Here is a 14,173-nt window from a genome sequence, read left to right as displayed (position 1 = left end):
TGCTGCTCCAGTTTCAACTGTTCTGCCTGCGGCTACGGAACCCTGACCTGTTCACCGGACGTGCTTGTTGCACCCTCGACAATTACTATGATTATTATTATTTGACCATGCTGGTCATTTACGAACATTTTAACATCTTGACCATGTTCTGTTATAATATCCACCCGGCACAGCCAGAAGAGGACTGGCCACCCCTCATAGCCTGGTTCCTCTCTAGGTTTCTTCCTAGGTTTTTGGCCTTTCTCAGGAGTTTTTCCTAGGGAGTTTTTCCCAGCCACCGTGCTTCTTTCACATGCATTGCTTGCTGTTTGGGGTTTTAGGCTGGGTTTCTGTACAGCACTTTGAGATTTCAGCTGATGTACGAAGGGCTATATAAATAAATTTGATTTGATTTGATTTGATACTGGCCTGTCTCCTGGTAGCGCCTCCATGCTCTGGACACTACGCTGACAGACACAGCAAACCTTCTTGCCACAGCTCGCATTGATGTGCCATCCTGGATGAGCTGCACTACCTGAGCCACTTGTGTTGGTTGTAGACTCCGTCTCATGCTACCACTAGAGTGAAAGCACCGCCAGCATTCAAAAGTGACCAAAACATCAGCCAGGAAGCATAGGAACTGAGAAGTGGTCTGTGGTTACCACCTGCAGAACCACTCCTTTATTGGGGGTGTCTTGCTAATTGCCTATAATTTCCACCTGTTGTCTATTCCATTTGCACAACAGCATGTGAAATTTATTGTCAATCAGTGTTGCTTCCTAAGTGGACAGTTTGATTTCACAGAAGTGTGATTGACTTGGAGTTACATTGTGTTGTTTAAGTGTTCCCTTTATTTTTTTGAGCAGTATATTTTCTCAAACCTTTCAAATCTCAAATTTTCCAACATGTGGACAATTGGGGGGACCCCTCAAACAATTCTAAATAAAAACCTGTACATTTCAGTATTTTTTTTGCTGTATCTCAGGCTCTGTAGTAGTCACATTGTTTCTGATATCTTTATCTGAATCCCACAGTACTTAACTTTCTAAATAGCAAGCATGCGTGTGTAGGATTTATAGTTTAGAAACCAAAATGTGTTTATCATGTGTCGTTTAGAAAATGCCACCAAAGGTGGTCAGAGTTTAACATTAAGATACATAAAGAGTTGCCTCAGCCATGTGAGTACAACAACAGACACATAAAGTAATGTGCAGATGGAACGTTTATTAACCACAGATCTAGGATCAGATTGCCTTATGCCCCCATCCTCACCATAGCCATTAAGAGATGGAGGAACATCTGATCATGTATCAGTGGTTAGGGGCAACTTCAGTTCTTAGGGTGTGGAAAGAGAAAATGGACGTCATTATTTTAGGCTCCCGAGTGGCGCAGTTGTTTAAGGCGCTGAATGTCAGTGCTAGAGGTGTCATTACAGACCCTGGTTCAATCCTTGGTTCGATCCTGGGCTGTATCACAACCGGCCGTGATCGGGAGTCCCAAAGGGCGGCGCCAAAGGGCGGCCCAGCGTCGTCCGGGTTTGGCCGGGGTAGGCCGTCAATGTAAAATAAGAATTTGTTCTTAACTGACTTGCCTAGTTAAATAAAATGTTAAAAAACATTCAGCGGTGTATTGTTTTAATGCACTTGCACCATAGCTCCATCTCCACCAAATAGATATCTTTTTAACTCTTCCAATGATTCAAATTATCCAAATCTCTTTCCAAATTATTTTCGCTGTCCTGCTATTAATTTTCCCTCTGTCCATAACCCCATATTTTTTTCTTCGAAGGTATCCACACAACGCAATTCACTTTAATTATATTCCTACAAATGAAATTCTTTGAAAGCCTTTAATGTGATGCATCTCAAATGTCCCGTTCCAAACACAGACATTCTGAAATCCAAACGTAGGAAAGGAAACTGTTTCTATTCCCCCTTCCTCGAGCCAGGTGTATCTTGGCACCACTTTTAATGAGACACCTTTACAGTGTATAGGGCCAGAGGTGAGTCTACAAGGATGTAACTGAATGACTCATCAGTAAAGATGACAGAGAGTGGGGGATGGGGAACTGAGAGACAGAGACAGAGAGCATTTTATTTTTTTACACTTCTGTCTGATTTGTTAAAGGGCAGACAACAATAGAGTGTGTAGGTGTGAAAACACTGCCAGGACTTTTGGGGGCTCTAAGCGAGATTTGGTGTTGGGCCCCCAACCACCTCACGGGCAAAACATTTTAGTAGCCCCCTTGTTGACGGCGGAGAATAACAATTAATTTAAAGTTAATTTCCTGCAATTCTACACATTTTACCATGGGGTGTAGAGACATTTTTGCAGTTTTAAAGCTAATTTCCTGAAATTCTACACATTTTACCATGGGGTGTAGAGACATTTTTGCAGTTTTAAAGCTAACTTCCTGCAATTCTAAAAATGTTGCCGAGACTTATGCCACGTTAATGATATGTGAGTGAGAGTGACTAACAAAATCAATGGGGGCTCCCTGGAGGCCAAGGCCCCTGGGCACGGTATTCGGCCATGATTACTACAAGTTTAGATAGCTGGCAAGACTAACTTACCATTGAGTGACTGTCAGTGACTGACATGACAAGAGAAAAACTGCTGAAGCACAATCAAATTTCGAACTTTGTGTATACACCTTGTGTATTCTACTATTCTAATTCTCAACAGTAAGTTGAGACCCCAACTGAGTTCCAAGCTGAAACTTGCCAGAGGCCCTAAGCGACCGCTTATGTCGCTTATGCCTGGAGCCGGCCCTGAGGACACCTGTCCGGCCACGAGGGACCACACAAAATTTAATGTTCTCATTCCCTAGAGTAGTCGATAGGGAAGGTATGGAAATGTCAAAACTATTTTCAGAGTTAAACCAAGCAGACAGAATAACCAAGTCTCCCTCCCTCCCTCCAGTGTTACACACTCATTCTTATAACAGTGTAACACTTGTATGCTCTTTAAAGGTTACAGTCATTACATCTTCGTGAAAAATCACAGAACAAAAAACATGACCACCTCTCTCTCTTTCTCCATCCCTTTCTCTATCCCTCTCTCTATCCCTCCCTCTATCCCTCCCTCTATCCCTCTCTCTATCCCTCCCTCCATCCCTCTCTCTATCCCTCCCTCTCTCTCTATCCCTTCCTCCATCCCTCTCTTTATCCCTCTCTTTATCCGTCCCTCTATCATTCCTCCATCCCTCTCTCTATCCATTCCTCCATCCCTCTCTTTATCCCTCTCTTTATCCCTCTCTCCATCCCTCCCTCCGTCCCTCTCTCTATCCCTCCCTCTCTCTCTATCCCTCTCTCCATCCCTTCCTCCATCCCTCTCTCCATCCCTTCCTCCATCCCTTCCTCCATCCCTCTCTTTATCCCTTCCTCCATCCCTCTCTTTATCCCTTCCTCCGTCCCTCTCTCCATCCCTTCCTCCGTCCCTCTCTCCATCCCTTCCTCTGTCCCTCTCTCTATCCATTCCTCTATCCCTCTCTTTATCCCTCTCTTTATCCCTCTCTCTATCCCTTCCTCCATCCCTCTCTCTATCCCTCCCTCTATCCCTCCCTCCATCCCTCTCTCTATCCCTCCCTCCATCCCTCTCTCTATCCCTCCCTCTCTCTATCCCTCCATCCATCCCTCTCTCTATCCCTTCCTCTCTCTCTATCCCTCTCTCCATCCCTTCCTCCATCCCTCTCTCTATCCCTTCCTCCATCCCTCTTTCTATCCCTCTCTTTATCCGTCCCTCTATCATTCCTCCATCCCTCTCTCTATCCATTCCTCCATCCCTCTCTTTATCCCTCTCTTTATCCCTCTCTCCATCCCTCCCTCCGTCCCTCTCTCTATCCCTCCCTCTCTCTCTATCCCTCTCTCCATCCCTCTCTCTATCCCTCTCTTTATCCGTCTCTCTATCATTCCTCCATCCCTCTCTCTATCCATTCCTCCATCCCTCTCTTTATCCCTCTCTTTATCCCTCTCTCCATCCCTTCCTCCGTCCCTCTCTCTAGCCCTCTCTCTCTATCCATTCCTCCATCCCTCTCTTTATCCCTCTCTTTATCCCTCTCTCTATCCCTTCCTCCATCCCTCTCTCCATCCCTCTCTCCATCCCTTCCTCCATCCCTCTCTCCATCCCTTCCTCCATCCCTCTCTCCATCCCTTCCTCCATCCCTCTCTTTATCCCTTCCTCCGTCCATCTCTCCATCCCTTCCTCCATCCCTCTCTCCATCCCTTCCTCCATCCCTCTCTCCATCCCTTCCTCCATCCCTCTCTCCATCCCTTCCTCCATCCCTCTCTCCATCCCTTCCTCCATCCCTCTCTCCATCCCTTCCTCCATCCCTCTCTTTATCCCTTCCTCCATCCCTCTCTCCATCCCTTCCTCCGTCCCTCTCTATCCCTTCCTCCATCCTTCTCTATCCCTTCCTCTCTCTCTATCCCTCCCTCCCTCCATCCCTCTCTCTATCCCTTCCTCCATCCCTCTCTCTATCCCTTCCTCCATTCCTCTCTCTATCCCTCTCTCTATCCCTCTCTCCATCCCTTCCTCCATCCCTCTCTCCATCCCTTCCTCCATCCCTCTCTTTATCCCTTCCTCCATCCCTCTCTCCATCCCTTCCTCCGTCCCTCTCTATCCCTTCCTCCATCCTTCTCTATCCCTTCCTCTCTCTCTATCCCTCCCTCCCTCCATCCCTCTCTCTATCCCTTCCTCCATCCCTCTCTCTATCCCTTCCTCCATCCCTCTCTCTATCCCTCTCTCTATCCCTCTCTCTATCTATTCCTCCATCCCTCTCTTTATCCCTCTCTTTATCCCTCTCTTTATCCCTCTCTTTATCCCTCTCTCCATCCCTTCCTCCGTCCCTCTCTCTATCCCTTCCTCTCTCTCTATCCCTCTTTCCATCCCTCTCTCTATCCCTTCCTCCATCCCTCTCTCTATCCCTTCCTCCATCCCTCTCTTTATCCCTTCCTCCGTCCATCTCTTTATCCCTCACTCCATCCCTCTCTCTATCCCTTCCTCCATCCCTCTCTCTATCCCGCTCTTTATCCATCTCTCTATCCCTTCCTCCGTCCCTCTCTCTATCCCTTCCTCTCTCTCTATCCCTCTTTCCATCCCTCTCTCTATCCCTTCCTCCATCCCTCTCTCTATGCCTTCCTCCGTCCCTCTCTCCATCCCTTCCTCTGTCCCTCTCTCCATCCCTTCCTCCGTCCCTCTCTCCATCCCTTCCTCCGTCCCTCTCTTTATCCCTTCCTCCATGGCTATTTGTCTACTCTATCAATCTCCCATGGTGTCATTCCACTCTATAATTCGCCTAGCTTTGTTTAAAGATGTAATATCCCTGTGTGGTGTCTGGGTCTGTAGCCGAATAAGATATGCATTATAACAGTCACAGACAGTGGCAGAGAGGGAGATTGTCCAATTTTCTCTCTTTCCCTGTCTCTCTTTTTGTTTCTCAATCTGTATCTCTCTCTTTCATTGTCTTTCTCTCGCTCTCTGTTTTCTTTCTCTCGCTCTCTATCTCGTCTCTACTCCCTCCCAAGTTAACCCAAGTTTAGTCTAACTCTAACACAGGTTAATTCTGACTTTAACCCATGTTAACTCAGATTATAAACCAAGTTAATTCAGAGTCTAACCCAGTTTAAATCCGCCTCCACACCAATTTTAACTCACCAGTCTCTAACACAGGTTAATTCAGCTTCTAACCCAGGGTGACTCACCAGTCTCTGGGCCTTGCTCTGGGTCCTGGTACCCAGGGTAACTCACCAGTCTCTAGGAATTGCTCTGGGTCCTGGTCTATCTGGGTCCTGGTCTAGCCCAGGGTAACTCACCAGTCTCTGGGCCTTGCTCTGGGTCCTGGTTTAACCCAGGGTAACTCACCAGTCTCTGGGCCTTGCTCTGGGTCCTGGTTTAACCAGGGTAACTCACCAGTCTCTGGGCCTTGCTCTGGGTCCTGGTTTAACCCAGGGTAACTCACCAGTCTCTGGGCCTTGCTCTGGGTCCTGGTTTAACCCAGGGTAACTCACCAGTCTCTGGGCCTTGCTCTGGGTCCTGGTCTTTCTTGTTATCAGTGATGTCCTTGTGGGACACCAGAAACAGCACCACCTCTCCCTTCTCATTCTTAATTGGCACGATGTCCAGCAGACACCAGAACTGGGTACCTGGAACACAGAGAGACAGAGATCAGAGACACAGTGAATCAGTTACATTTTTCTAGTGGCAGATTGGTACAAAAACAGATACATGTAAGGATGATACTGATAATGATGTACACACACACCATTTTAATACACACTCCATTCCCCTAGCTAATCAGCTCATCTCCAGCTGTCTACAGAGATTTGAAAAGCTTCTGCCATCCCACTGCCTCCCTATAAAACCCAGTAAAGATGTTGATTTAAATTGGAAATAAAGAAAAGCTATTTACACTGAATGCTCTAGTCCCAATATGATACAATATCATCAAAACCCAGAAAACAACATCTCACTACCTCACTTCATGTGTAGTGTTAGTGTGTGTGCCTTACATTCTGCACCCTGAGTCCCAGAGCTCCTCTATTAGACAGTTATTACTGATGAGATAGAGACAGATGAATGCAGGATGTCTTTATTGCATAAAAGCTTTTTCATTTCAGGAAGCGTAGCTCTAATTTGGTCAATTCAGAAAGTGAAATGAGTTTGGCATGAAAACAATGAAGCTAAAAAAACAAACAAATGTACAGCTTTATCTGAGACCGGAGAAATAGTTTGCTGTTCTCTATTCAATTGACATCATCCATACTGTATTCATGTACATCCACACAGCACTTCAAGCATTCTTTCTTTACCATACTGTATGGCGTGTTGTGCCTGGCAGTGAGAGATGTGTGGCATGCTATGTCCTCCCAGGTGTCTGGCAGGCAGGAAGCAGAGTGATAGAAGAGATAATATGTAGAGGTCTGATGTGAGACGTGACTGTGCCAGGTCATACAGGTCTGTGAGTCGCTCTCCTCACACTGTGACACAACTACAGATCACGATAACACTCAATACACCCAACTCTCAGCCAAGGTGAAGGGTTTGACATTGTCTGAAAGCTGTGGTTAAAAACAGGTGGTGATGATGATGACGATGAAGAAGATGAAGATTAATACTATTTAATTTGACTAATCAATCTCCATCAATGAAGGAGCATGAATATGCCGGCAGGCAATATCCAACCTGTTATGATAAGCACAGAGAGAATATTGATCACCACAACGTTCAGCATGGATGAGAAGCAGGCCTGCCTGAAGCACACAGCTGTCCATACACCGATTACATCCTCTACGGACTAAAACCACAGGGAATAACTATTCTCTTCGAATCTAACACAGCTGGTACCTACACTACAAAACCAACTGGCTCACAACACATCCACGTGTACCATGATTTGATATCTCACTAAGTGAATGTGAGGGTTTTTGATCAAATGCGTTCAGCAACACTTAACAGCCATCATGAATCTGTGTCTTTGTTGATTTGAACAAGTCAAATACCCATGTCAGACCTTTCAGTGCCTCAACTGCCTGAAGAGGACAGATACAGTCGAAACACATTGCGTGCACCATAGCCAATGCATTTGTACCCAATTCATTTGTTTTCCGAAGTTCTTATTTAGAGTGTATTCACAGTTGAAGTCAGATTACAGGTGGCAACTTCCATACATTTTTATCTGCAAAGATTCATTATCTTGTATTTGTATATATTTCATACCACTCCACCTGTCTTTCGGTGCTGCAACTGGAACATCAAAAACAAGCTTGACAAAGTCATATGACAGTGTGACATGGTGGTGGACATGTTGTGGATACGATCAGGATAAAACAGCCTCACATTCATAGAGAGTAATAGAGTCCTATTACACGGCTGTTATGGTTAACAGTGTGTTCTCTTTGTCCCAGTTGGGTGTATATTTAGATGAAAGCTGGATTACACGGCGTTCAACACACTGTTTGAATATGGACATGAACTAAAGGATGGGGGACAAGGCTTAAAGAGATTCTCTGGTACTTTTGTATTTTTTGGGAGGGGGGGTCAGTAGTTCTGAAAGTAGCTTCACGAGCCAAAAGTGGTCCCCAAAAATGGCATACTATGTCAGATATGTGCAGATACAATATGTGCACCGCGTCATTGCTTTCTCTCTCTCTGCTGAGTGTGCATCTTGCTAGTTGTCACTCAAATGGCGAGGGGCTGACGCTCATTGTCTGAAATTAAAATTGCTGTGGGGCTGGCCCACGTGTAGGGAAAAATGGGGCTGCACAGCTTCCATAAAACAGTTGCTTTCAAACTAGGAATTCCGTGGCTAATTGAGGTAAGACAGTAATTCTGCTTATAGATTATGCATGTATGAACTACACATTGACACATCCAGCCCAAAGTGAGAGGTTTGACTAAGATGTACTAGTCACCAAAGTTCCGGAGCATGTCTTTAATAACCCTTGAACTGTTCTGAAGGCTCAGGTTGTGTTGTGTTCATACATGGGGATACAGGAGGGATGTGAGAACACAAGCATACACTGTCACACACATGTACACACACACACACACATTCTCACAAACACACACATACAAACGCTTCTTCTGTTTTTTAATGATCTCATCATCTTTAACCGCTTTCAGTCCCAGGCCTTGATGACGGAACTCACAAAAGTTTACTAAATGCGTCTATTTTCTTTCCCTGCCCCAGAAGGCTGTAAAATGCAAATTTAATCATATGCAGGGCCAGTAATGCTTGAATGAACTTTTAATTTGTCTTTTTGCTGTGCTTCTCTTTGTTTTAAGGCTTATATCTTCCAATAGCATCCGTCTAGCCCTCTCTCCAGCCAAGCTAGCCTTCTACCTTTCTCGTCTAAAACCACTTGGTCTTCTCTTCAATGTCAGTTTTGTCCTTCTCGTCAAATATTATCTCTCCTATGGACCAGTTCCTTGTTGCCTCTATCCGTCTCATCAATCTCTCCTACTGGGCACAGATGTCAGTTCAACATCTAGTTTTGATTTAAATTCAACTAATGTGAATTCAACAAAAAATGTCACCATGTTATTGGATTTAGGTAAGAAATTGGCACAAAATATTTCCCTTACGTTGATGACATTTTGCAAATCCAATCAGTTTTACACATTGAATCAATGTCCTCAGATTGATTTTTTGTTGTTGAAATGACGCGTAAACAACGCTGATTCAACTGTTCGCTCTCATCAATCGAACCATAGATTTATTGATACCCGATATCAGTTGTTGATTTGTCTTCTTTCCCTGAGTCGTCAGTGACAACTTTCTTTACCCTCTAAATAAGACATATCATCCATCCATCCATCCATCCATCCATCCATCTATCTATCTATCTATCCTGCTCTCACACACACACACACACACACACACACACACACACACACACACACACACACACACACACACACACACACACACACACACACACACACACACACACACACACACACACACGCCTCATTTACACCTAGCCTCTGGTTCATTCTCAAGAGGCTATAATAAGCCCAGGTGGGTTACTAGGGTGTGACTGACTGTCTCTCACCTCCTTTCTTGTAGAACACCAGCTGGGTCTCTCTGTACGAGTCTGAAATGGCCCCCTATTCCCTATTATTGTAGTGCACTACTTTTGACCAGAGCCCCACTCAGGCCCTGATCAAAAGTAGTGCACTACACAAAACAGGGTCCCGAAGAAAATCACCTTCTTGTGGCCTCATGGGTGCCATGTTATTCATATGTATTATCATTTTCTTTCAATATCAAACGGGTTTGTTCTATTTCAGTCTTCTGTGATGTATATAAAGTGTGACATTGCGATGCAAACTCCAAATGTAATAAATATCAACTCTATATCTGTCAAGGTGTTCTTCTTTCTTTAAGCCCATAACCATGTGTGTGAGGTGTATATTTTGTTTGAAAGTAGATTTGTTTAAGACTAACAAGAGACACTCTGTGTGACCCTGATTTAGCCCACTGCAGTAAAAGGTTAAAGATGGAATATGCAGTAGGGGGAAACAGTGCCATTGGCCACCCCACCACCGTTGTTGTTGTTGTTGCCGATCTGAGGAGCGTTTTGTAGCATGGTAAAATATATATACCGTATATATTGTGCTCTTCTGTAGTGCGTCAAATGATGTACGAGAGGAAAAAACAGTTTTCATTGCTTGCAATAACATCTTTGTTGTTGTAATATTGCAAACGGACATAGCTGTTTCACCATTAAGGATTCCAGATTTAAAGGGGCAGTACAGTCCAAAATTATATATATATATTTTGACATTATATTTCCACACTATGAGGTCGAAATAACACGTTGAAATTAAAAAAAGTATGATAATGCCAATTTAGTGTAAGTGTAAGCTTTTTGAAAATAATTGCAGTAATTTCAGCCTGTTCAGTTGGGACGGACTTTTTGGCCCACAGCATGACATCACAATCTGATTATTCTGACCAAATAACCAGTCATATTTTATTTGCATATGTACAGTGCATTTGGAAAGTATTCAGACCCCTTGGCTTTTTCCAAATTTTGTTACGTTACAGCCTTATTCTAAAATGTATTAAATATATTTTTTTCCTCATCAATCTACACACAATACCCCATAATGACAAAACAAAACAGGTTTTTAGAAAATTTGGCAAATGTACAGATGTGGCAACAAAAAAACACACCTACTCATTCCAGGATTTTTCTTTATTTTTACTATTTTATACATTGTATGAGTAAGTGTGTCCAAACTTCTGACTGGTACTATATATATATATATATATATATAAAACTGAAATATCACATTTACATAAGAATTCAGACCCTTTACTCTGTACTTTGTTGAAGCACCTTTGGCAGTGATCACAGCCTCGAGTCTTCGTGGGTATGACGTTACAAGCTTGGCACACCTATATTTGGGGAGTTTCTCCCATTCTTCTCTGCAGATCCTCTCAAGCTCTGCCAGGTTGGATGGGGAGCATCGCTGCAAAGCGATTTTTAGGTCTCTCCAGAGATGTTAGATCGGATTCAAGTCCGGGCTCTGGCTGGGTCACTCAAGGACATTCAGAGACTTGTCCCGAAGCCACTCCTGCGTTGTCTTGGCTATGTGCTTAGGGTCGTTATCCTGTTGGAAGGTGAACTTTCGCCCCAGTCTGAGGTCCTGAGCACTCTGGAGCAGATTTTCACCAAGGATCTCTCTGTACTTTGTTCATCTTTCCCTCGATCCTGACTATTCTGCAAGTCACTGCCCATGAAAAACATCCCCACAGCATGATGCTACCACCACCATGCTTCACCGTAGGGATGGTGCCAGGTTTCCTCCAGATATGACGCTTGGTATTCAGGCCAAAGAGTTCAATCTTGGTTTCATCAGACCAGAGAACCTTGTTTCTCATGGTCTGAGAGTCCTTTAAGTGTCATTTTGCAAACTCCAAGCGAGCTGTCATGTGCCTTTTACTGGAGGAGTGGCTTCCGTCTGGCCTGATTGGTGGAGTGCTGCAGAGATGGTTGTCCTTCTGGAAGGTTCTCCCATCTCCACATAGGAACTCTGGATCTCTGTCAGAGTGACCATTGGGTTCTTGGTCACCTCCCTGACCAAGGCCATTCTCCTCTGATTGCTCAGTTTGGCCGGGCGGCCAGCTCTAGGAAGAGTCTTGGTGGTTCCAAACTTCTTCCATTTAAGAATGATTTGTCATTATGGGGTATAGTGTGTAGATTGATGAGGATTTATTTAAAAAAAATATGTATATATATTTTTTAAATAAATCCTCATCAATCTACACACTATACCCCATAATGACAAATATTAGAATAAGGCTGTAATATTAGAATAAGGCTGTAACTTAATAAAATCTGGAAAAAGTCAAGGGGTCAGAATATTTTCCGAATGCACTGTATCCGGCTACTTTGAAGGGGTAAGCAGGGTAGGTTTTAGTCTAGACCACTGGTTCTCAATCCTAGTCCAGGGGACCCAAAGGGTTGCACATTTTTCCCTGGGACCAGGATTGAGAACCACTGGTCTAGACGATCTTATCTGTCAATCAGGGCTGTGTATGTACACTACCGTTCAAAAGTTTGGGGTCACTTAGGCCAGCATCCCGGAGTTGCCTCTTCACTGTTGACGTTGAGACTGGTGTTTTGCGGGTACTATTTAATGAAGCTGCCAATTGAGGACTTGTGAGGCATCTGTTTCTCAAACTAGACACTCTAATGTACTTGTCCTCTGTCTCAGTTGTGCACCATGGCCTCCCACTCCTCTTTCTATTTTGGTTAGAGTCAGTTTGCACTGTTCTGTGAAGGGAGTAGTACACAGCATTGTACGAGATCTTCCGTTTCTTGGCAATTTCTTGCATGGAATAGCCTTCATTTCTCAGAACAAGAATAGACTGATGAGTTTCAGAAGAAAGTAGTTTGTTTATGGCCATTTTGAGCCTGTAATCGAACCCAGAAATGCTGATGCTCCAGATACTCAACTAGTCTAAAGAAGGCCAGTTTTATTGCTTCTTTAATCAGAACAACAGTTTACAGCTGTGCCAACATAAAGGGTTTTCTAATGATCAATTAGCATTTTAAAATGATAAACTTGGATTAGTTAACACAATGTGCCATTGGAACACAGGAGTGATGGTTGCTGACAATGGGCCTCTGTACGCCTATGTAGATATTCCATAAAAAATCTGCTGTTTCCAGCTACAATAGTCATTTACAACATTAACATTGTATTTCTGATCAATTTGATGTTATTTTAATGGACAAAAAATTAGCTTTTCTTTCAAAATCAAGGACATTTCTAAGTGACCCCAAACTTTTGAACTGTAGTGTAAATATATTTAAATTTGTATCACCACGCCCAAACGATGAGACTGAGCATTTCAATGGCAAAATGAAGGCTCAGGGAAATAAATGATGAAAAAATGTACTTGGAAATAAATACACAAAGTGATTTATTAGACAGTGAGGATTAAAAAACTTAAGCCCCGTTTATACCTGGTTTTAACTTGCGTCTTTTTTTCCTGATCCACATTTTGATTTATGCCCACATTTGTAGGCAGGTTTAGATGATTAAAAGACACATTGTGATCTGGTTGCCATCAGGTCTTCCTGACCACCTCTAGAGGTAATCAGATGCATTCTGCCTGGATATCTTACAAGTGTAGACGGATCTGGACAGTGAAACCATTTAAATCATCATTATTCCAAATCATTGACAGGTGTCACCATTGACTTATGGCATCAATATGTATCTTAAAATAAATAAATACATATTATTTTGAAGGAATATCTGTCATATAATTTGCATACATGGAGGAACAATGATATCTGGTCACAATGCGGACACAGTGGCCAGATAAGAGACACATTTTACTACCATGTGTAGATGCAACGGCTACAATGTGGGCACAATCATAATGTGGATAAGATCAGGACAAAGGACGCATGTTAGCACCAGATATAAACGAGGCTTGAGTCTGTAGAACACCAGCGCGGTCTCTCTGGATGTGTCTGAAATGGCCCAATATTCCCTATATAGTGCACTAGTTTTGACCAGAGCCCTAGGGGAACCCCCTGTCTCTGAGTCTCTCACCTCCCTTCTTGTAGAACACCAGCTCACTCTTAAATTCCCCCCTGTCGTCCAATGCCCCCTGGATCTTCGCCGTCAGCTGGTCGCTGGTCTCCGGCCCGTACAGGAAATGACATGCGCAGCTCTTCTGCATCAGTTCGGCGCGGGCGTAGCCGGTCAGCTCACAGAAGCCATCAGAACAGTAGACGATGGGGTAGAGGGACTGTACCTGGGCGTTACCCAGGACAAAGTTACTGTCTGTAGTAGAAGGGGGAGAGAGAGGGAGGGGAGGAATAAAGGGAGAGTGGGAGAGAGAGGTAAAGAGGGAAGGAGGAAGAGGGAATGAGAGGGACAGAGAAAGAAGAGAGAGGGGTTGTAAAACTAAGAAGATGACATAAGGGACATTTTGTATAAGGAATACCTGGGATAGGATAAAGTAATCCTTCTACCCCCCCAAAAGATATAGATGTACTATTGTAAAGTGGTTGTTCCACTGGATATCATAAGGTGAATGCACCAATTTGTAAGTCGCTCTTGATAAGAGCGTCTGCTAAATGACGTAAATGTAAATGTATAGCTCTGAAATTATTAATTATCAGCTCGGCTCATTTGAGTTTCAGGTTCATTTTCATTCCAA

The 14,173-nt window shown here is 43.8% G+C and overlaps 1 protein-coding gene across 1 annotated transcript in view; it reads right to left on the bottom strand.

Annotated features, from left to right (window-relative positions):
- The window catches only part of LOC115161491 (potassium voltage-gated channel subfamily H member 8-like), a 68,268-nt gene extending 54,453 nt beyond the window's left edge, over positions 1-13,815 (bottom strand). Inside the window, exons 1-2 of the mRNA XM_029712471.1 lie at positions 13,561-13,815; positions 5,988-6,122 (exon numbers count right to left, since the gene is read on the bottom strand). Of these exons, the coding sequence (XP_029568331.1) occupies positions 5,988-6,122; positions 13,561-13,690 (265 nt within the window). The 5' untranslated portion in view covers positions 13,691-13,815. The remainder of the gene's footprint in view (positions 1-5,987; positions 6,123-13,560) is intronic.
- Between the last annotated feature and the right edge of the window lie 358 nt (positions 13,816-14,173).

This window comes from Salmo trutta, chromosome 24 (genome assembly GCF_901001165.1).
Source record: "Salmo trutta chromosome 24, fSalTru1.1, whole genome shotgun sequence".
In the NCBI taxonomy this organism is placed as follows: domain Eukaryota; kingdom Metazoa; phylum Chordata; class Actinopteri; order Salmoniformes; family Salmonidae; genus Salmo; species Salmo trutta.
This window is presented reverse-complemented; position numbering and strand designations above follow the sequence as displayed.